The 24,578-nt window shown below is 43.3% G+C and overlaps 1 protein-coding gene across 3 annotated transcripts in view; it reads left to right on the top strand.

The window, feature by feature from the left end:
• sema5a (sema domain, seven thrombospondin repeats (type 1 and type 1-like), transmembrane domain (TM) and short cytoplasmic domain, (semaphorin) 5A) overlaps positions 1-24,578 on the top strand; it is a 119,638-nt gene that overhangs the window by 10,011 nt on the left and 85,049 nt on the right. For all 3 annotated transcript variants that reach the window (XR_011603285.1, XR_011603284.1, XM_070985954.1), the window contains exon 2: positions 21,893-22,104. Coding sequence is in view for 1 of the 3 variants with exons in the window: in XM_070985954.1 (XP_070842055.1) it covers positions 21,957-22,104 (148 nt within the window). In the remaining 2 variants the exon portion in view is untranslated. The remainder of the gene's footprint in view (positions 1-21,892; positions 22,105-24,578) is intronic.

The following is a 24,578-nucleotide window of genomic DNA, read 5'->3' as shown; positions in this document are numbered from 1 at the left end:
TACTCAAGCAACCCTTGTGTTCAGTTTTATGGCCGCTGTTGTGTCTTAATAGGCATGAAACACAACAGCGGTTTCTGCTTCCTGGAACTGTTTCAGGCCAAACAGCCACAGGCGGTGGCAGGTCTCTCTGCATACAAGGAGACCCAGTGTAACCCGTCATTGTCATCAGCAGAGCTCCACACACACACCGCCTCCCTCTCTCCTCCCCCCCTCAGGGCCCCATATATCATAATTAACACTTTCTCGTTCCAAATATATGTTTCTTCTTGGCCTGGTCTTGAAAAGATTTCCAGTAATTGCATATGAGCTCACTTGCATGCACCCATGTGTGATTTCTCATCCTCTCACATATCCAGGGTTCATCATTTTGTGAGCTAAAGCAATTATAGTAATTGGCAGGTTACAGTCACTTTATTTCATCTTTGAGTCTCTCCCTTTTGTCTTAATCGTTCTTCCCCCTCCCTCACAGTGTGAATTGATGACATTCAGGCTTCAGACTCTTGAGCCAAATCTGCCGCTGCTCTGAAGCTCGCAGAATAATAAAACAGGCCGTTAGCAGAGAAGATGAAAACATTTCCAATGTGAAATATCTGCTCCTGTATTTAGCCACAGAGGCTGATTACTGTGAAGGAGGTAAGCGATGTTAATTGCAGTGTGCGGTCACGTGGTTTACTGCTATTGTTGTAAAGCACAGGTAGCAGAACGTACCCCCAAACAATTAGGCAAATCACTTTGTTATTTCTGCCTCAGCGGCTGGACTGTAATTTAACCGCATGTCTGATTCTGCGTCTGGTCCCACACATTCTGTCAGTCAAAATTACTGGTTTCTCTCCTTCTTTTCCGACATTCGCACACACATTTAGTGTTGTGATTCACTCCCTGCGCACAGAAGAATGCAACTTGAAAGCTTGATTCAAGCTGCAGCATTCTCTTGAGAACAGACAGCTTTCAGAAGTATTAGATACATATTTCTGCACGTGCAGTGAGATGAGTGCATACACAGGAAAGCATGAATTCATGGGTGGATGTGCGGTGGTAGTAAAAGCAGGACAGTGTAAAAGTGGTCTTTGCAAGTTGGAAGGTTAAGAAGTAACTGAGATGGAGTTGAGCACACCTGGAGGCCACATGTGGATCACCCCGCCTGCCCCCCAGCCAGCGTCCCGGCTTGGAAAACTCCGTCGTCATCATTATAGCAAAGGGTGGAGGGGATCATTAAGTCATTATTTATGTGCTTTCTGCTGTTTTATCACCTCCAGACACCCACACTCACAATGCAGACACCCACACTCACAGCCCCAGAAGAATAACATAATTGTACGAGGCAGCCAGGGGGTCCCGGCGTCTAATAGAAAAAGTGCAGACATTAACAGTCTCGGCCAGCTGTGGAGTGGAGACGACTAACCCGCCATCTTTTTTTTTTTTTTCCCTGTTAGTCTCGTTTACACCTTGTGTTGTTTATGTTTATTCACAAGCCGCTGCCACAATGAACCTTCACTTCCAGATTTTGAGGCATGAGGTAGCAGAGGGGAAGTTTTTACAGGCAATTTCCTCTTTACAATAGCTGCAGTTTGCTTGATGAGGATTAAAAAAAAAAACGCATGGCAAACAGAGCACTTTTGGCTCCGTCTCACCCAATTTTGGCCTCTTCCCCCGCAACATTTTCGAGCCTGTAAAAGTGGGCCGGGTGTTTTGTGTGTGAACTGGTTTAATTCGGTGTGCCTTTCTTTGACAGGGGGCGTGTTTGAATCAGTTTACGCCTGTCGTCATCATTTCACGCCGTGATGGACGATATGATTACTGTTTTCGTAAAACAGAACCAAAAAAAAAAGCCCAGCACGTTGGTGGAAACAGACACGTGAGGCAGAGGTGGGGAAAAAAGCAGACGACATGGGCAGTTGGACTAGAATTGGACGGCAGACAGAGCTGCTCTGTGTTGCACCTGGAGCTGTGCCTCCTGTGAAAGGCCATGTGGAGTCAGCTCTCCAGACGCCGCAGTCCCAGATACTCCAAATACCGCTGTTTCCTTTCCCTTTACTTTAAAACGTGGGGGAATTGATGCTTTTCCAGCTGTGCCTGACCACCTCGCCCTGAGTCTGTTCCCCTGTTGTTTTTATGTCCTGATTCAATTACCTCCGCGGGACCACTCTCCTGACACATGACATACACACACCGGGCCGGAGAGATGTGAGGGACTGCAGTTTTATGGCATGTGGTGTGTGTTATTCATGGAGATCCCAGGCTCTCTTCGTAGCAAAGCCACACTTTTTCCAACCCTCCCTTCCTTCCTCTGAAGTGCCTCTAAACTCCTTCTTTCTTTCCATCTCAAACCCATCTCCTGTTAATCCTCTCCATTCTCCTGCTCACTCACCGCTCCTTTTGTTCCTGCTTAACCTCTTTAACACCTCTCCCCTCTTCCCTCCATCCAAGCCCGTCCCTTCGTTTCAACTCACCCGACCTCTCCTCTTCATCCTCCCCTGCATCCCCTTCATCCTTTGTTCCTCGATTCTTCTCATTATTACCAGCCTCTCTCCAGTAATCTACCTCAAGTGACCCTAAACGACTTTCTCGCCTCTTCACCCTCTCCAGTCTTTCGCTCTTCTCGTGTTGAGGAGCGGGTCAGCGTGAGTCTGAAAGCTTCATCAAGTTTCAGTGTTCTCAGAGAGCCGAGAGGCCTGGTGCCTCTAAGAATTCCCAGGCAGACACAGAAATACATTCATTCACATGCATGTGACGCATGTGCATAAAGGCACATTTTCGCGTACTCTCACTTGAACGAAAATAGTATAGGCGACAAATTTAATATATGCAGGCATCCAGACGAAGTCGCTGGAGTGTTCAGCTGGAACATAAATCGCAGCACAGTTATATGGCACCGTCACGCACATACACACTTAAATTACCTCTGACTTTGTCCACCGACTGCATGCGTCTGAACAACACAAATCAGAGCAACTGTGTGATAATGCACTTTTGGATTTCTGACACTTTTGCACTATTATAGCACTAAAGGAGAGGAGAGGAGGAGAGCTCCAAACCCATACAGGAGGGTAATCACAGAAATAAGCAGATCTGTGTTAAATGCTTAGACATTGTTGCTAATCTAGGACTCATGTTGACATTGTAAGAGATATTCAGATGCATTTATCAATTAGGCTCATTAGATGCAAAAAAAAAAAAAAAACATGATTGGAACATCTCTAGTTGGGAAGTTGTCACCACATGGGAGCTTGAAATACATTTTCAATTCAATAAACCTTTATTTGTCCTGCAAGGACAAATATATAATAATGCGTGTTCTAATTCTTTCTAAGATGAAAATAACCACAGTCAGGGCGTCATATCCAAATACCTACATGTCAAACAAGCTGATTAGTTGTTCCAGCTTGTCTTTCAGAATTGGGTCATTGTTCAGTCCATTGACGCTTTTAAATCCAAATTACTTCATGTTTGCTTAACGAGTGTTGTGGCTTGATTTTTATCCGATTTCTTCTCTACTGCCAATCATGCAGGTATGCAGGAAACACACACATGAAGGACCGCCATGTGCATTTGTACACAAGCAGCCCAGAGAGACAGAACTCTTCGCAACATATATAAAGCTGTTTTGTCTATTAAAAGTGAGAAAATAATGAAATATGCTCATTGTAATTTCCAGCAGCTCAACTTGCTGTCTTCAAATTCCTCATTTTATCTGACCAAAGCCCAAAGATGTTTAGTTCACTGTGGTATAAAACAGCAAACGCAGCAAATCCTCACACTTGAGAAGCTGAATCAGAGAATGTTTGCAGATTAATTCTTTGTGGATTGACTAGCTGATTAATCTTCTTACTGTTTCAGCTCTGCAAAACACTCACGCACTCTTTCTTCAGGGATCGGAGGAATTTTTGTAGACTTAAAAGAAACACAAACACCAGGTTCCGTGACACACACCATGTTCACACATGGAGGAAGAAACGCGTAGATAAGAATAAACAGAATCACAACATCATTAAAAGCGTTCACACGTAACACAAAAATAAGTCACACTCGCCGAGGAACATGCAAGTAAACATGAACTGATACAAGTGGGTCAGATACATTCACACCGACAAAGAGGCATTTCAGCAGTAATAGATACATTTGGGTCAGGTAGACAGCTGTGCGCGCACACACACACATATTCTACACACACATACTATGATGTGGGGAAGAAACCATATAAACACACACGTGTACACAGGCGGGAACATCTGCTTTCGGCCTGCAATCAAGCCCAGATGGACCCCAGGGCTGGTGTGTCAACACCAGTGGAGACCACACATTAAATGCAGCCAGTATTCTTGCTACTGACTCCTGGGGATTTAGAGCGGTGAAGTGGCATTAACCAGGACCACAACCTGTAGTTGTTATCATAATGACACAGGAAGGTATTTCCAAATTAATACGCACCAGAATTTCTGGGAAATTTAGGTCAGTCGACCAAAATCCAACGAGCTCGGATGTTGTGTGGCTTGAGACTCTTCGGTGTTGTAACGCGTGTACGCTGCATGAATATGCATCGTGAGGGCAAGATAACTTTTTTTTTTTCGTCATCGCCGCAGCAATATGAGGCAGGACCTAAACATAGAAAGTGAATTAATATATTGGAGTTAAAAGTAATGATATTCAGCTTTGATGTGGAGCCATCAAAGGCGTCATGAAACTGCATGGTTCAGAGGGGCACTGTACTGTATATTTAGCCGGGAGCTTAAATTAGACCTGTCACAGCTATAGACACATGCCATACCGGCTCGTGTGTCTCTTCATCTGTTGGGGTGGGGGGTGGGGGGGGGGGGGGGGTGATGGAGCTGTTGCCTGCTGAGTGAATGGTATTGTTTTTGGTGTTTTGGGAGGGGTTGTGGCAGCATGTATGCATTAAAAGAAAGAAAGTCAAAGATTGCCGGTGTATGTTTTCCCTTCTTGTAATAATGTGTCCTTGTGCGAGCCTTCATTTCAGTGAAGAGAGGGCACAGAGCACTTGGCCCATTCCTGCCTAATCAAGTTAGCAGAGGAGCCTGCAGCTACAGGGGTTCAGAGACTTAATACCGGCCCAAATAGAGACTACAGAGTCTCACTTTTATCCCGGAAACCTTGGAGTTTCCCCCACAAAACTCATTAAACACCAACATGGAGCCCGAAGCCTCTCAGTGTGTTTACACACACACATGCACACCTGCTCTTCCACTGCATACCTGCTGACACATGCAGTCTTAGAACAATTATATCCTCCACACACACACACACACACACACACACACACACACACACACACACACACACACACACCTCCTAGCTAGATGCACAGGGTGATTTTGTGATTATTCTATCTCACCAAGACCAAAAAAACATGTTTTTTTGAAATGCGATTTGTCTTAGCAGATAGTATTTGTGCACTCGAACACTTTTTTGTGGCGTCACAGACAGACGAGATGTGTTTTCTCGCTCTTTGTAGCCTCTCCTCCCTGTCGCTCTCTCAGTTTTTCTGAGGGAAGTGATGACACATTATCAAAGTGATTTCTATTTGTTACATGGCTCATTTAGGTCAATTAGAGGAAACTTGCTCTGTGTTGTCAGTGTTTCGGGGGCATTGTGGCACCGTACCCAAAGACTTGCAATTAGTTGTCTGACTGTGACGTCCTCAAATATTCACAAATGTTTGTCGTGTGGAGTCCTGAAAGGCTGCATTGTCGCTACGAGGCAGTTGTGACATGAGCTGAAAAGAGCAGGGTTGTTTTGATGGCTGCATGCGTGTGTGGGTGTTCCTGCTTATATGCAAGCTGTTGTACAATTGTGCAAAAGCCCTTGATATACAGTGAATTATTGTTCCATATTTATTAAAGTCACCACAGGTAGGCTTCACATGCCGACATCTGGTTTGAATCCTGCAAAAGTAAGCGTCTGCACGTGGGAATCATGGAGATAAATAACACTGGCAATAAAACATTTGCTTTCAAAGTAAATTGTGCTGTTCGATCTTTACTAATTTAGGTGAAAAAACATGAGGGACATCTTCTTTGTCAAGTCTGGGGAGTTGTTGTCGCTGACTGTCTTCTTGTTGACAGCATAATTGGATTTATAGTAATCAATAATGTCTCAAAAGTCAAGCGACAGCAATTAATTCGATAAGAAGTTGTGTCACCGTTCTCTGTTGGTGAAATATGGGGAAAAAAATAGAAATGACTTGATGTAATAAAAATATATGTCTAAGTATCGTCAAAAAGGGCAGATAAGGTCCAGCATGAGTCAAACATGGGAACATTAGCTAACTGAAAATGACGTTGTTTCACAGCCTGCAGCAATGTTCACATTAAAATGCATTTATTGTAAAGCACATTCAGGAAGTGATGATTTAGTATCAACAGTAGTTAATTATATTTAAATTGCTCACTGTTGGAAAGAAACAGAGCAAAGCAGCGCTGTTTATGTAGACTGTACTTAATGTGGATCTGTCATGTGGTCAGGAACCCTGATTCTTATACAAGGCAGTTTCTCAAAGCCGTGTGTGTGTGTGTCTTATCTTGCCCTGCGCACCTATGATCTTAACTTTGCCTACTTTACACTTCTCGCTCGCCTTTGTCCGTCTAATGTGGCATGCCGATGATTTAGCAGTCCACCGGTGGAGTGGATTAGCTGCGCAGTTCACACTTTCTGTGTGAAGCTTCATGCTTTTAGAAGAGGGCAGGGTGTCGTTGATCAGAGGAAGAGACAGTATGGAAACATTATAGTGAGACCTGATTAGTAAGAGTATACCGTGACGCATGCGGTGGGGGTGGGGGGGATCAGCATCAATAATGACACCCGCAGAAAATCTGCTTGAGCCTCAGTTTTACATTTCCCTCAGATGTTTCATGTCTTCCCTCCTGTCCTTGTCTACAAAGATGTGGCAGCCTCTCAAACGCACACACCCCGCTGCCTCCACGCTGCCGTGAAAGTGCGTCGTATAATGGGAACATTATGGATTCATGTGTAAACGCTACAAAGAGAAATTTCAATGTGACACCGATGTTCATAGTTCACCTTTCGTTTGGTTAACTTGTGGACCATTTTCTACATCTCCACGACCGCTTCCTTATGTGAAGGCAATACCTCCATTTAACCACTGCTTCTTCCTTAGCACTTTGTCAGCTTGTGCTCTAATTCGCTGCTTCTCGTGACCTTCCAGTTGGCATTTACAGAGGAAATCTACCTGCGCAAGTCTTTGTCACAGTGGTTAATGAGCGCATGGTGAAGGACAACTTGATCATTAAGCCTTTGGACCTTTGCATGCATATAACGGCCTCTATTGATGTGGGTGAGATAATGATGGGGCCGTACGTGGTGCGGTCTTAAGCTTTTTACCTCAGAGTAGCGCACTTGTGTTGACTTAAATGAGAGTAGGTGTTAGATGTGAAATATAGGTTTAAGCCGTCAGCTATCAGCTTCAGTGCTTATAAATAGAGAGGTGAACATTCATGCATGCTGCACTGTGGAGGATGGTTTTAAGGTTATTAGGTTATTTTGAACAAAAAGGCTTGATGCACAGCATTCTGCAGAGGTTATTGTGAATAAAATGTGTTGTTTGACATTTTTACCGTTCTGAAGGCTGTAATGAATGACACTGAAAAACTCAGACGAAGACACCATGATGCAATTATGTGACAATGGACGTTGCTACATCTATTAATATTTGCGATTGTTGCCTCTGCTCTTCCTCGCTTTCGTGGCCTCACCCCTGTGAGAGTGTGTTGCAAGATGTGTATGTTGTTGTGCTTCTTGAAAAACAGCCCGGGCTCCCTCATGGGGAAAATACACTGGATCACACAGAAGGAAATGCAATTACCGCCTCCCAGCAGATTCCTAATCACTGAGCCCTGATGTTAAAAGTTAGCCTCTTTAATGTGTTGAATTTCAAAGACGCAGCACAAATCATTTGATTTACTCACTCTCGTCCTCACAGGATGTAAATAAGCTTATTAACCAGCTTTTTTTAATATGTGCGTCCCGTGACCTCAAGAGGAGCTACTGACTTTATTCAAATGGAGTCTCTAAAGACACAACAGTGAAATTAATATATTTACAGTGAATATGTTTATTTAACAGTCTTTTTTTAAAAGAGAAAAGATGAAAAATTCTGTTGCTGGAGCCAATTTCAACAACAGCTTGGCGGTGTGTGTGTGTGTGTGTGTGTGTGTGTGTGTGTGTGTGTGTGTGTGTGTGTGTGTGTGTGTGTGTGTGTGTGTGTGTGTGTGTGTGTGTGTGTGCGCGCGCCCAGGTGTTTTACTTGCACCTGAACAAACATATCAAACTTCCTTGAAAAAGCGGCACTTAGAATGAGTTAACTTGAAGTTTAAATGTTGACACGATAAATGTATTAATGCGCAGGTGTGTGTGCAACGTGTCATTATCTGTTAGGACTCAAGTGTGCGCAGTGCATACAATATACAGTGTATGAATGCAGAATCAATACATTTCAAGTCTGGTGCCTCCTAATTGTACCACTGACTAATAAAGTGTTCTTCTGGACTCCAACTGAGAATGAAATGCCCAATTAGAGCCTTTACCCTTAAGCCCTGTTCCAGTAGAAGTTAACAGAAGAGACCAGCAAGAAGAAGAATCACTGAAGTAGTACATTCCATAGTTAGGCTCAAGTTTTTGCCTCTACATGGTCTTAATAGATCCAGAGGTACAAGCTGCCTGGGGCTAAGGTGTGCAGGTTGGTTCAGAAAGTGGCTGCAAGTCTCCGGTGTCTCTATCCTGGAGTAGGCTAACTGTCAGAGTCGTCCATTCATCTCTCAGTGAAACACAATCCGTCGGACTCCTCACAAGCATGCAGAAGAAGAAAGAGAGGGAGACAGACAGCGGGAGAAAGACAGAGGCGAGACAGGGGGAGAAAGACCTACATCTGTTTGCTTGGTCTAGCAGAGACACGATCACATCGGATGCCTGCAGGCTCCGTCTCCGACTCCGCTCCTCTGTTGTTCCAGTTTACCCTTGGGAGACGTGTTCTGGGAGACGAGACTCAGACAGGCACATGCATGCACACACACACACGTGCACACACACGCGCACACTCAAAGACCACTTCTGCTGCATCCTCTCTGTGTTCAAGCAGCTGCCGTTCAAACCCATCTCTCCCATCTCATTAATGTTATAACTTTCTGCTATTGTGCCTGTCTCTGGTGTCAACGGGACAAATTACAAAGGCCAGGCCACTCAACAGACACACAGAGACATGCACACATGCACACGCTCTGGTAATTAATTGGTTCCAGTGGAGCCAAGAGCTAATTTACTATCCCTCCTGCCACATTTCTTCAGTTTCTACAGTAAGACAACTCTTCTCAAGGCAGCTTCCTTATGGCTCCCTCTCCATCTGTAGGTCATGTATGTGTGTTGAAGTATATGTGTGTATGATGGTTTTTTTCTGCAAAAGAGGTGGTTGTTGTTGTTTTTCAGGCATATAATTACTGAGCTGTAAGAGCTGGCAGCCTGTTAGGCTTGTTATCTTGGATGTGTTGATTGCAAGAAACATGTGGGAAGATTGATTATAGTACTCTTCTTGCTCCATGCTTCCCTTCGGGTTTGACCGATTGGGACTTTTGTCAGTGAAGGATCAGATTTTAGAGAAAGACTAACTGTGATGAACTGTGATTTTTTTAGCTTTGTCATGCAGATTATGCCCTATGTATCCATCAACGTTGTTAGTGCTAGCCAAGTAGCTGAAAAAGCAAAGTAAAAGAATAAAAGACATTGAATAGTCCCCTTAAAGAGTAGTCTGCACACTGCAGCCTTCACTCAAAATACATTATAGAAAGGTTAGCATGTTTTCCTTCTGTAAAAGTGCAAGGTTATAGTTAAGCAATTATTAAAGGATCAGTACAAATCAGTGTAGAGAAGTAGAGACTTTATATCTTTGACTCCAAACTGTTCACATTTTAGCTTTAACAATCCATCAAACCTTTAGTATTAACTATATCTTATACTTTGCATGAAAACCCTTAAACCTGCAACAACTGCTCAGAGGCAGAAAGAAACAAGCTGTAAACGTAACGCTGACATATTACCACCTTCTAGGAAAAAGTTGTTAGCGAACGACCTTGTGCTTCTCCTCCTCCTCTCCTTTTAGCTCTGTTTTTGGTCTCCACCAACTCCTGAGGAAAAGATTTGCCTCCTAGCCAAAAGGCCATGTTCACTATTCAGGCTATGTTTGCTATTTTGTGTTGGGCAGGGAGCTTTTTACCTGCTGTGGCTGAAAACAATACAATGAGAGTTAAGTTGTGAGCTGGAAAACCAAAACAGTGAGTTATAAAAGAAGCTGGAAGCCTCATGGAGCTGAAATCTCATTAAAAGTGACCCCTTTCACATTACACATCACTATTTGATCCATTGTAATCATCAATATTAAGTAGGAGGAACGTGGCTACAGAAGTACAATATTTAGCTTCCCTCATATAACCTCACAAAATGGAAATGTGTTAATACTTTAAGATAATTCTTAAGCACCTGAGGAAACCGTTTTTTTTTTTAACTTTCCACCTCTGCTGAAGATCCAACAGCACACACAGTCGAAAGCTCTGTGCGTTCAGCGTCAGTGTAACTAAAGAGACTCGACCTCCCCTGCAGTGGAATCTATCTGTAAGAGATTTCATCCATCATTCCCCCAGTCATATCCTGTCAGCGAGAAAGCTGATATGATTGATTACGATATTAGTAATTGGATGATTCAAAACTGCAGTATTCTGTGCGGACAAAAAAAAAAAAAGTCTCCACTCACTGATTTCACAATCTCAGCTGAATGGGAGGAATTTACCCTTGGATGACTGTAATTTTCTTTTCATTTAGAGTCTGGTTAGCACCAAGGCAGCGTTTCATTCTTGTGTGAGCTGCGTCTGTGCCCTTTTGAAAATATAGATCAATGAGCTGGTCCTGTAGGTAGTAGTTACCATTGATATTGGCGCCCTCACGTTGCTCCTTCGCCTCAGAGGTGCAGAAGCCAGGTGTGTTTGGGTGAATAGCAAGTCAGTTTTAGACCTGTGTCTGTGCACAGCTGTAGACTGTGATAGTGTAATTTTGCGCCCAGTGAGACAGTCGGCTACCCGTTAGCCAAGCATGTAATTAAAGCTTTAAAAATGTCACCATCCCTCAGTGGTGGGCTTTATGCCCCTTATCGCTGCAGTCCCAGGTGAGTGTGCGTGTGCCGTTACGAGCACACGAGTTTAATATTTGTATTTCCTGCATGTGTGGTGAGTTACTTTGTCTCGATCAGGCGTCAGATGTCTTTGCTCCTCTTGTGTGGATTGGCCCTGCTAATACACCACACAGAGAACAAAGGCTTTGAAGTGCAAGATATCTTTGATGCCCATACGTTACCCAAGCAGTTAAATGTTGAGAAAATGACAGAAAATTCTTCAAAAACCCAGGAGGGAATAGTTTTGATCATCTCCTGAGCAAAAAAGGACCTGATCTTATGCCTGCAAATCAGTTCAGGGTTTCGGGGTCTGTGTAAATCTTCGGTCCTAGCTGTTGCGTCAAAGTCATCGATGACACTGGCATTGAAGAAGCACCCTGAAACTTTGTGCAGGGAGAGCTGGGAGCAACCTAACACTTGCTTTCCTTTCAGAGAAGAAACTTTGCACTACCCTGCTGAGGTGGATATGGAAATATCAGCTCTCGGTGAGCCACAGCTCTGGGACTGCGGTGACAAACTCAGTTTCTTCTCAGAGATTTAAGCCACTCCACAGCTGCAAGGTTGTTGTGACAATTTTCTCCCTGTGAACTGCGCTTTCTTGACACTGAGAGCAGCTCAGACAGTAGCCTGAGGGTCTGGGCTGTGTGTCAGAGCTGCTGTCTCAACGGCCGATCAGTGCCTGGGTCAGCCGCAGGATTTTTTCACAACTTGACACTGTGTTACGGCACGCAGACGTCTCCCAGCCCGGCCGTAGAGGCACAGATGCGGCTTGTGGAATAATATGAATTGGAAGTGAAAGGCAGAATGTGTGCACCGTCCACAGATCCCGATGAGGCTGATCTTCCTCTGCCTCTGCTGCTCGTGGCTCTGTTTGTTTTTTAACTCTTTTTCACTGAGAAAACTGTAAAGGAACATATTGACATATTGGGAAATATTTGCCTTGTTGCCGAGAGTTAGATGTCTGCACACTAAATATAAAGCGACAGCGCTCAGCTGGCTAGCTTAGCTCAGCATAAAGGCTCGAAACAGGTGCTGGTTGGCAGATTTTAACTTTGGATAGAGTCTGACTGTTTCCCTTTACTTCCTAACACTTTTTGATACCTAAACAGCAGAATAGGCCCCTTGCCAGTGATTCCCAAAATGACATACATGAGGTTTTGGTTTCACATGGGTCACGCACCGAGGTCGCAACCCAACCTCCTGCCAACACAGACTTTGTCAGCCTTTATGCATCATCACCTGACTTCCTCCTTTGTTTCCGTCATAATAACCATGGCCACTAGAGGCCTCACAGTAAATGTAAATATGCACTGTAATGTGCTGTTTTCACAGCTGACCTATATGGACGTGTTTTTGCTGAAGATGCTGTGCTATTTCCAGTATTAATGCTAAGCTAATAAGTTAGTTAGTTAGTCCTAAGTTAGCCAGGAATGAAAATGGTATCCACCCCCTCATCTGACTCTAGGCAAGAAAGCAAATGAGTGTATTTTCCAACATGTCAAAAATGTCCCTTAAGAGCAACAGTTGGTCAAAGAAATGAATAAAAATTAAATATTGGCCTCCTCGTCGGATCTGTTTTCATAGCAGCCTCGTCTAAAGCTGAGAAGAAACTAACCAAGAAATGATTAATTCTCTGTAATTATGAAGTCAGCTGTGTAAGCTACAAGTTCTGCCTTACCTTGACCTAAAGTTGGAAGTTAAAGGCTCTGCTCTGCATCCACTGAAGTACCTCCTGCAGTCAGGGAGGCACCCAGACATGTCCGGGTCATGCTGGTGATCTCGTGGCGTGCGAGAGCTTTAACACGGATGCTTCCCTCTTTTCAGGCATGATGTCACTTTTCTCTGCCACATATTGCATGCTGTCGAAGCCTGTTCTCGTCTGGAGCTGTGTTGAGTAGACACACACGCAGACCGCACTCAGACACGTGGTAATGCATCAGCGTGAGTGCTCGAGGGGAAGCGAGTTGAGTAAAAATAACAGCAGGATTTGGGAACCTCTTGAGAGTTAGGGTGGGACTCGAAAGAAATTGCTGGGTGTGTTTTTTAAGCAAGACAGTGGAGAGAGTCAGTGTGTGTGTGATGTACGTCCCAGATTTAGCTGGACCAAAGCTATGGTTGTGGTCAGGCAAGTCATCAGGGCTGGTCAAAAAAAAAACCTTTGAGCTCAGTACAGTACACAGACTTTGGTGTGTTTAAGATTCATTGTGTTTTTCAGCATGTGGAAAAGAATACTAGAGAGGCTGAAGTGTGCGCAGCCATTACTCAGGAGCAGAGAGGGGGTGACATTTCCTCAGACTGACCCCGAGACTACTGTAAAAAGTCTCACAAGAACTTCTGTGAAGCAAACTTTGAGTAAGTTGAGTACCAGCGATGTTCGTCTCAGTCCAGCACCGGAGAAGCTGCCGTTCCTCTTCCCCAGCGCCTGTGTTTCATCAGCTGTGTCCCTTCCCTCCATACGCTGAGAGCAGAAAGTACACACAAAGTCACAGTTCTGTTTTCCAAATCCTACACGGGTGTCGCAAACCTAACAACAGACTGGAATCAGTCCGACTCATCCAGTGTTTGTTCAGTTTAATGTTTAGTTCAATCTAGAGCTGTTTGTGGAACATAATCGAATTGAGGCTCAGAGTGCGATTACGTGCAGGCGGAAATATAGCATTATGCTAAGAAATATGTGTCTGCCAGCATAAGTATCCACGGAGTGATTCTTCAAACTATAAGGAAACCTCTCTTGGTGGCAAAGTGCTTCCACTGGGTTTTAAAACTGTGAAACTTCCTCACTTTTTATGCAAAGAAATAAAAAGTATAATGGCTCACTGGCTACTGTGCATATTTTTCTGTTTTGCAAAAGAGGATAAAGCTGTTTTTCAACCTATCTGTGTGAGGCTTTAAGCCTCTTGATGGGCGGCAGTTTCTAGTGGATGACGGTTTACACAATAAGAACAAATGAAACAAAAGACATAAAGCAAACACAAAGACATTAAAGTGCAAGTAGAATCAAATTGAGGAAAAATGTCGTTTACATAGTGTCAGTAATTCACACAGTCTGTCCTTCTGCAAAATTCATCATTTGATGAGACTCATCATGCTGTTCATAAGCTTGTATTCCACTCAGACAGTGGAAGCTAGCACGCTAGGCTAACTAGCTTGCACTCTGAAAGTAAACGCTACTAGCATTAGCACTAATTCTCACCAGATGTTGCTTTTTGTTGATCAAAGCTGTCGGCACAGCAGCTTCTTAGCTGCCTGTGTGAATGTTGGAACTGATATTGCACCAGTGAGTACAAATCTTCACGTCCCCTGGAGAGCACTCGAGCAGGGGGTGCTGCAACTTTCTGCGATTTTGACCAAAGAAGTGCACAAGTAAAAACAAATACCCAGGATATATACACTAATGGGCTGCACGGTGGTGCAGCAGTGGTGCGCGTGCCTCACAACAAGAAGGTTGCTGGTTCGATCCCCGGGTCAGGCAGGGCCTTTCTGTGTGAAGTTTGCATGTTCTTCCTGTGCATGCGTGGGTTCTCTCCGGGTACTCCGGCTTCCTCCCACAGCAAAAACATGCTCATTAGGTTAATTGATGACTCTAAATTGTCCGTAGGTGTGAGTGTGAATGTTTGTTTGTCCTTGCATGTGGCCCTGCAATCGGCTGGCGACCGGTTCAGGGTGTACCCCGCCTCTCGCCCGTTGTAGCTGGGATAGACTCCACCCCCGCAACCCCGAAAGGGATAGGTGGTATAGATAATGGATGGATGGATATACACTAATTTCATAGCAAAAATGAATTGTATGTCCAGTTCGACTTGAAAATGGATTCATAATACCAAAAGAAAAACATGATAATAAGTAGAAGAAGGAGACTATTACTTTACACGGCTCAAAAATCTTTCCAATAAGGAATGAACAAACAGACACTCAACAGTCTGTAAGAGTAGTGAAGTAATAATTATATAATAGACTGCGTATAGTACATAATGAAATGCTCGCGCAGGCCCAATATATGTGTCTGATTTGTTCTCACACATGCACAAGCTGAATGGCTTATTAGATCCAGAGACACATCGGCGCAGAATAAGAAAGCTGGAGTGTGTAATGCATTCAGCTCAGGCACACAGAGACAGTGTGAAAGAGCAAAGAAGACAAAGTGCACATGTGCACGTTTGATTTGCGCTTCAAAAGCCGCACTGCGCACCACAGATAAAGACTGGAAACAAACAGGCCATCTGATCCGAGCATGCTTTTCAATCCCACTCTTGGGGAGACACAAACATTTCTTCACACAGAATTAATCTGCTCTGTGATCTCGGGGGTCGTCGAGTGGAAAGGACCTCGTTGCGCGGCGATGAGCCTTTGATGGCGATGTCACCGCTCCGTCATTCTCCGCTGAGGACTGAGGTGGGCCGAGAGCATTAAACAAAAGGGAAAAAGGTCAACAAAAGGTAGAAACAGAGAGGAGGACGACAGAAGTTTGAGAAATCTGACAGTGGAGAGAAATCCCTCATGACAGCCAGAGAAGGAGAAAAGTCAGTCAGTTGGCCACTTGGTCTGTCAGTCATGTTGTGTTTTACGCAGCAGTCATTCACTCATTCAGGCGCCTCATCAGTCTCTCTGTCAGTCGCTCACCTAGTTCGTTATTTTGTCAGATGGTTCGTCTGCCAGCCTGACAGTCGAGCCGCTCTTCTAGTTTGTCGGTCACTCAGAGTCAGCAAATCAGTCGTGGTCTGACTTTGGATTTGTCATCGTTTTGTTCTTTTATCAGTCAGTAATGCAGTTCAGTCCGTCAGTCTGACATTCAGAAAATCAGATAGTCAGCTGTCCTTTGGAGACAGACAGACAGCAAAGTAAGGAGCAAACGTCTTCGTCATTTCTCTGTGTGCTTTGGTCTAAACACCCAAATCGCAGATACCAATTGGCAGACAGAGATACAGAACAACAAACAAAAACTGGCAATAACCCGTCTGATAGACAGAGTGATAAACACCCAGTCTCATCCAAACACACACACACACACACACACACACACACACACACACACACACACACACACACACACACACACACACACACACACACAAATATATAAGCGCTCTGCCTCACATAGAGCTATATAAAGCAGCTTTGTATTGTCTTTGTGTGCTCTGGTCTAAAGCAAAGTCTGGGTTGATTTTACTGGTGTGTGTCCTGTCTGGCCGGAGGGAGGGAGAGAGAGAGAGAGAGAGAGAGAGAGAGAGAGAGAGAGAGAGAGAGAGAGAGAGAGAGAGAGAGAGAGAGAGAGAGAGAGAGAGAGAGAGAGAGAGAGAGAGAGAGAGAGAGAGAGAGAGAGAGAGAGAGAGAGAGAGAGAGAGAGAGAGAGAGAGAGAGAGAGAGAGAGAGAGAGAGAGAGAGAGAGAGAGACATCTATCAGCACCGTGTTGTGACCCCGATCTCACACTCCCCTGACTGTGTTTGGACAGATGGATCATCACTGCACCGCTCACATTTGACAAACGGGTTTTTGTATGTGAGCTTGTGTGTGTGTGTGTGTGTGTGTGTGTGTGTGTGTGTGTGTGTGTGTGTGTGTGTGTGTGTGTGTGTGCATGTAATTGTCAGTGTGACGAATACAACGCTGGCGTTTCAGGAGCCTTTTCGTTATGTATAGTGTAATTCGACCATCATGAAGTCCCCCTCAGACAAAATCAATAGCGGTGTTAATATGAGCCTCCCTCCAGTCGTTACTGCAGGAAGACCTCAATTGATTAGTTAGCTGACACCTCAACTCCCTAAATGCAGTGTGTCTATGTGTGTCTCTGTGTGTAATACGGTCTATATGCAGCTGAATGCACCATTATGCAACTTTCCAAAACTACGAAGTAAACCACTATTGACTGTCTGAGCTAATCCATTATTCAACTCAATGCATTTTGCTGCAAGTGCGAGTTTGCGTCTGCATTCCTCTTCTTCTGCTGTTTGGGAGTTTGCTGTTTGCGGTAGCTTCTGAGAGGACATCACACCGCCCAAATTAAAAATGCAGTTTAAGGAAAATTATCATACGAACGTCAAATAGGTTTCTCTCTGCCAACTAACAGTGAAGATGAATGTCTCCATACAACAAATTCATGTCATGTAGGGACTCTGGTGGACATGCCTCCGTCTGGCTGCATCATTTTCATCTGCCTCACCTCTGACATTTACTCTTGGAACACACATAAATCTTTTAGCACGGTGATCCGTCCTCTTCATGTCTCTGCTTCTTTTCTTCATCCCTCTCTCATGTCTGTCTGCTCCCGGTTCACAAACTGCGGTTCGTCGGGGTGGCGACCGACATCGTCCCCAAAGTGCAAATGGTAAAACATTGTTGTGCCTGTGAACTAAAGTTGACAACGTGTGATTGTTTGTGATACCACATAGCAATACCAGAGTGCAGAAACACGCTGCTGCGAGTAAAAGTCCTGCATTTAAAACCTCACTTAAGTACAAGTGTGTAAGTCTTATCAGCAAAATGTACTTAAAGTATGAAAAGTAAAACTGGCTTTGCAGTAAAATGGTCCCTGTCAGTGTTTCATATCTTTCCAATGAATGTCACTCCTACATTCATGAGTATGTTGAGCTAATTTTAAGAGCTTTCATCTACAGCAGTGCATCAAATGCTATAAAATCATCATATGTTTGTGGTGTTGCTGTCCGCCGAGAACCCCGCATCTCTAAAAAGTCGACTTTTTCTTTGAGAAAAACAGCCATGTTTTCAGCTTCAGCAAATCCGAGAGGGTTTTTAAATAAGTTCCTTCATCTTAAGAAGCAGGAGAATTTTCTCAATCCATAAAGGAACACTTAATCCTTCAGTTTATCAGAAATACTCAAAATCACCAACTTTGCAGATGCATGGTTTTCAATTTAATTGGCTCTAACTCGCTTAACTAAAGCCGTCAAGCAAATGTAGTGGAGTAAAAAAGTACTAATACTTGCCTCTCAGATGCATAAATGTGCATAAAATGGAAATACTCAAGTGAAGTACAAGTACCTTGAATCTGTACTTGATTAAATGCTTTCCAGACGGATCATTTGATCATCACCCTCATGATGGTTGCAATGAAAACGTGGTTGCAATGTCTTGTATGTATTGATGGCAACGTATATATATTTTTAAAAAATTCTCATGACTAATTGATTAAGTGTGTTAAAAGGAAGCAGGAACACCCTCAGATGCCACCCCGATGAAGTCGAAATAGCATCAAAACATGTTAGTAAAAAAGCCTGTTTATGGTGGACCGCCATCGGTCTGCACCTCACTGTCTTTCTGTAGAATGGAGAATTACACTTTGCTATCTGCTCTGCACATGCATTTCAAATGTCAACATCATTTACCCCACGTTTAGTTTTTGTGTGGCTGTAGGGCTCCCTGTGCTAAGTGCCCTGAATGCACCAGTATGTTATCCATCACTGGTCCCAAGGTGATTTCAGTGTGTGTGCGTTGGTGTGCGCTGGTACTGTAGGTGTGTTTTCGTGTGTCCGGATTTGTAGAGGTGTGAAAGAGAAACAGAGAAATGAGTAGGAGTGGGAGCAGAAGGAGGAAGAGGAGGAGGAGGCGATGGTGGAGGAGGCTTGTACTAATGCCCTGGAGATGATTTAGAGTTTAGGCCACCGAACAGCACAGACAGCTCCTCCAGTTTTCTCCCACAGGACCAGTCGGTGGCTTGTGGTGAGTTCAAGAGAAAATAGGATCCACCAGAGATCACTTCAGGGGGATGAAACAACAGCTCAAATGGTTTGGTTTTAAATCAAGTCATGTCTGTCTGTCTGTGCTCGGCTGCTTAAAAGGAAAGATGCAAATGCGTGTGTGGGCATAAATCGCTTATCCGTGTGTCTTTAAAGTGACATTTGCATTTTTTGAAACGATGGCTTATGAATATTTACAGTATCTGAGATTGTAGAGTTCTTAATTGTTTCATCATGTAATGACAGGTTTTCATTAGAGCTCATTTTCATGCAAATACAGAGATGGAAGTATTTTGAGAGTGATTAAATCCAGATGTAGAGAGAAAGTAAGGCAAAAACAACATCAGTTCACTCACATTTTGACTTTGACATTAAATATGCAACAATAAAAACATATCGGACATCATTTGGATCCATCAACAGTCTTTGACATCAGTGGCTTATTTTATTCTTTTACAAATACAATTTGCATATTCTGTGTCTTTTGATGATGGGCAATGACTGTATCATACACGGCAACACAATACACACTCGTGTCGCCACTTTGAGTTGCGAAGAAGTGCAGCAATGTGCCAACAAAAGCAAGGAAGAAGACAGCAAGCCACCAAACTTTTAAAAAAGTGGTGTTTCATGTAGAAGGAAGCATATTAAACATAATTATTTGACCTCAAGGATTCACACGCCTTAATGTGCAGATACTTTGGTGAGAAACAATGAATGTAAGTATGACTTTGCCTGCTCCACAGGGCACCTTTAAATTAAAATTCAACGACAGCAAAGGGTTTTAACATCTCTATGAATTAGCAAAACGAAGAGGAAGTGTGAGTGATAACTGATGATGGCGTAACAGTTTGTTCTTGAATTGATTGATGGATGAGATTTTGGAGCTTTGCTTTCTGAATGCGCACATGTTGTGTGTGCATGTGCGTGCAGGCATGTTCGAGTTGACGGGGGGTCGTGTGCAGGGCTGTTGGAGAGGGAGCGGGGTCAGCAGAGAGTGCAGCACACACTGGTCACACTCCTGCTCCTGTCAACCAGACCTCTGCATATGTGTGTGTCAGTACCACAGCCCTTTTTGGCCGCACACACACACAACCAATAATATCATTTCCTATGCCCAGCTTCACCTCCGTGGCCAGCAGATTATAAATATTTCCTCTCAGTGAATGCAGACATAAAAGTTTATAAGACTGTATGAAAAATAGCGAGAAGAATGTCTTAGCTAGAGAGTACATGGGGAAAATGATTTGCTCGCTCTGGGCTGCAACAGGTAAATGGCTTTTTGCCGAGGAAAAAAAAAACATTAAAGACTGTCAAGGAAACGAACAGACAAAGAAAAGTGACATGTAAAACGACAGGTTGACTAAAGCGAAACCGCGAAAGAGTACAGAAGCTGACGTGTGAACCGTCAAGACGAAAGGGAAAAGTTACAGAGAGAGGCGACTGGCACTGGCTGTCACTTGCTTTCCCTGCTGTGGCTGACAGGTGTTTTACATTATTCTGTGGGAGAAGGAAAACCACACATCCCCGCCGCCTGTGCGTTTCCACACTGGACTTTGAATGAATTCCATATAGGCCTCAAGGTCGCCGAGCTTATTCATGCACACTAAAGGCAGAGTAAACTTTCCATTGAAGGAGAAAATGAAATAAAACCACCGCACTTGCAGCATTAGGGCCTTTCATTTGAAAGCAGGAGTAGAGAGGTGCCTTGTGTTCTACCCCAGAGCCACTCCAAGCTTTCCAGCACTAAGGGGGATTCATACTTCAGAGAGAAGTGGAGATGAGGTTCGTCTGAGGAGAGCAAGTGCACAGCATCTTTCTTCCTTACCTCACTTCAGTTTGTCTTTTTTTATTTTGCAGTGTGCAGATTTTTCAACATTTTGCTGCCTTCCCACAACAAACACAGTATTAATAGTTTTTGCTTATTTGCAACCTTCCATTTACACTAAATCAACTCTGTCATGGAGGGAGGATTGCTTTGTTCTTGCTCTACAAAGCACATTTTTTTTTACCACTGACTGGACAACAGATGAAAATCCTATTTCACATACAATTTAATAATAAGACTCCTGCCTGGGCTCGGCCACAGAATACATTTTCTGTCAAGAAAGCTTTAGCAAAGCAAATGCTTACCATTAAGTAGCACTTTACAGTTAAGATCTTCAGTATCTTTACTCACTCTACCACACACGGTGCTCAAAATGTGGTATACAGTCAGGGAGGCTTACTCTTCTGTTGTGCACAGCATGAATCATTCTTTGTAATAGCATCACATAAATGATTAAAAAGTAATGATGTAGATGGTCTAGATCAATTCACCCCCACAAAGAAAAGAAGTCATAACCAATTCAGCAGTAAAAACCGTTTCGCTTTTCTTGCAGCAACTGACTTTTCTGGGAATCATGAATCTGCTGTAAGCGTTATATAATAATCGCATCCAACAATTTGAGGGTTTGGCTGTTAATAAAAACATATCAGATTTACAGCAGCTATAGGATTTAATTGACTCATGAGGAATGCTGTGCAGTGTATCTCCATGAATATATCAGTCACATATGCACCCAAACAAATGCACTCTTAATAATGAATAACACATGGATGCACATACACAGCACACATTCAGCTGCCCTTGGTTATTACATACAGCAGAGCTCCTCGGCAGTGGAAACAAAGGCATGCACCTAGGGCACATAAGTTTGTGTATTAGAGGACACACACATGCGAGGTGTGTGAGGTAGTGCCGAGCCACGTCTGATTCATGCAGTGGGTGTCAGAGGTGAGAGGTGTGAGGTCTCTGGGTGTCGATGAGCGCACAGGCTGTTGCCGTGCAAAACTCCCCACACTTTTTTTCTTTTTACCCGATCTTGTCACAGTCTCTTTTCCTTGCACCTCTCTTGCTTGTTCCCTCTGTGTTAGGACCTATTTTTGCTGCTTTCCATCAGCCAGTCCGTGGTGATTGTAGCGAGGTGTTATACTGTATTAACATGAACCCAAATCTGACTCTTTCTGTCCTTCCAGGTGTGTCTCTCCAATGCTCTTGGCCCCTGAGGCCTGAGGACAAGTGAGCCAAGCCCAGGCCCCCATGGGACGCCCTGTTACCCAGCATGCACTGCTGCTGCTGCAGTGCATGCTGGTCCTGCGGCCTGGAGGCGTGGCCAGTAGGAGAGGGCCGGTGCTGTTGCCTGAATCGCCCTGTCATAAGACAGAGCATCCACTCATCCCACACTCAGGTAAGTGTTCAAAGGCCCAAACATGCACACACACCAGCGTGGACGATCGATTCAACTCATTAACTTTTCTATTTCCCTCCATAATTCTGTGGATTTTTTTGTGTGCTATGTGTAGTTATATATATCCTCCCATTTCTCCCTCCCTCCATTCCTTCACTCTAACCTTAATCACATTATTTTCTCCCCTGACATTGCCTTTCCTTCCTTCACTCTTCTCAAGGTTAGAGTTGCAGACCATATATGAACATTTTCTGGAGTGTTTCATCAGGGCATTTTGCTGTTTCTAGGAGACATAAGCACCCCATTGACATGTGTTGTCAGCTCTTAGTTGTAAGTAAATTGATGACCAAAGGGAGAAAGAAAGTATAAGTAAGTAAGTACCTTGATATTTTTATTGGGTGTCTCATTAGGAATTCACTGATTCTCTGAGTTCATGTACTTCCCCCTGACAATGGCTGCAATTGAGACATTGACTGGAAAATTGGGATTGCATGTTGCTGATTGCAAAATGAAAAGGAAATGTTTGTCTGGTTTTTAGAGAGCAACAAAGGCAGAGGTGCCCACTTTTCAGTTGAGTTTGAAGTGAGATTTCGATGAAGTCGGGGCATTTTATGAGCAGTGTTCTGTCAATCCACCACAGGGGTCAGGGTCATCATCAACCCCCATGAATTTTGTTTAGAAAGTTCACACAATTCTAAAGCATTTATAGATGAAAAGTAAAGTCAATAATAATTTGCAGACTTTCCAACCTGCAGACATCATAGCCTAAATGAGACCGAAATTACAATTCATTTCAGGCACAGTTTCCCTGCATTCTTGTGAATTTTTGGAGTAATTTTGTTGCAGAAAGATAAAAAAAAAAAACAACAAAAAAAAAAAACATGGGACTCCCAGGAGAATCTGGTGGGTTGACAAGTAGCTGCATCAACAAACAGTAACATTGTATGACAAGTGTATGAAGGAGAACAACACATTGTTCAAGGACAGTGGATCCCGCAGGATGATGCTGAAAACAAACAAGCTAGATTTTATTTAACTAGAAAGCCATAGAGGGAAATACTTCTTATCTGAACTGTTTTGTTTGCGTTTGTCATATCTATTTATTGATTATGTCAGAGGTGCTTTCACATATATTTACTGATTAGACTACAAAGGTAATTCATCGTGTGACACCTTCGCAGCTAGATTAAGCTATTAACCGATGGTACTGATTGATAGATGAGAGCTTGGAGAAATGCCAATGCGTGATGGTGATTTGATTTTCAGATTTGTAGTCTTCACCTCCAGAGTCAGTCACGTTATTGGTGAGTCTTAATCACATTAAATTGTGTGTTTTTATGAATTTTTCAGTGTGTCATAGATGTGAAACTGCAGAGGAAAGTGAGGAGGAACTCTCCATACTTGAGAGAGTTTTTTGATTTTGGAGCAGAATGTGTGTGTGCATCTCTGTGAGCTAAAGTCACACAAACTATGTGCTTTGGGCTCTGGAAAAAGCCTGATGTTCAGACTTAGTCCTGTGTGCACAGAAAGCCTATTTAACATATAACTATATTTTTTCATAGAGAGACTTTGAGGCTTCCTCTTATTTGGCAGCAGATTTGTTTGGGCAGCATGAAAGCGCGTTGGCAACCCTGTATGATATTTACCAAAAATGTAAAATTATATTATATCACTAGATTTCAATACTGAGACACAATTACATTCACGATTTTGTATTATACTAAACTAAAAATGTATTCATGGGAATCATGAAAGAGTTTCAGAGCGACAGAGACACAGAGCGTCCTCGTATAATAACTAACTGTCATTGCAACCTGTGAGAGACGCTAGGAAGCTGCCAGAAGTGCCGCTCACTGAGATTAAAGCATGGAATGGGAATATAATCACAATATAATACATTTGTGTATATTTCTCACTTTCCCCCAGTGATCTGAACGTGTGAACGTGTGAAAAGTGTCAACTGTGTGAGTCTCGGTTAATGCATTAGAGTTGGCGGCCATGCAGACAGTAAAAGTATCACTCTCTAGAAAGGACAGTCCAAGTGAAAATTTATAAACTTGTTCAACATTTGGAAAAATTGGTTTAAAATTTGCAAGAACCTAAATAGTTAGTCTAACCCTTTGATTACAATGTTGTCATACTTGTTGTTTGACACTAAAAAGATGAACTTTATTTTTATTAAACCCCTGCTTCAGCTATGATTGAACAGGCCTGTCAAGTAATAGATTTCTTTCATTTCATGTCGTACATATATGAAATGTAGCACAATATCATGTAAATGTATAAAATCACCAAATGCATATTTAAAATCCCTTTTACTACATTCTTTAAATGAGTCAGTTGGAAGCATTAAAAAGTGAGCCGTAGATTTTCTTTCAAACAACTTAACGTTAGCTTAATTAGCTAGCTAGCTACAGCTGATTCTGCCAGTTGTCATTTCAGACAGCAAACTCCAGGGTTGCTGAGTAGAAAAG

Source organism: Chaetodon trifascialis, chromosome 18 (assembly GCF_039877785.1).
Source record: "Chaetodon trifascialis isolate fChaTrf1 chromosome 18, fChaTrf1.hap1, whole genome shotgun sequence".
NCBI classification, from domain to species: Eukaryota; Metazoa; Chordata; class Actinopteri; order Chaetodontiformes; family Chaetodontidae; genus Chaetodon; species Chaetodon trifascialis.
The sequence above is the reverse complement of the archived record's forward strand: the minus strand, read 5'-3'. Positions and strand labels throughout refer to the sequence as shown.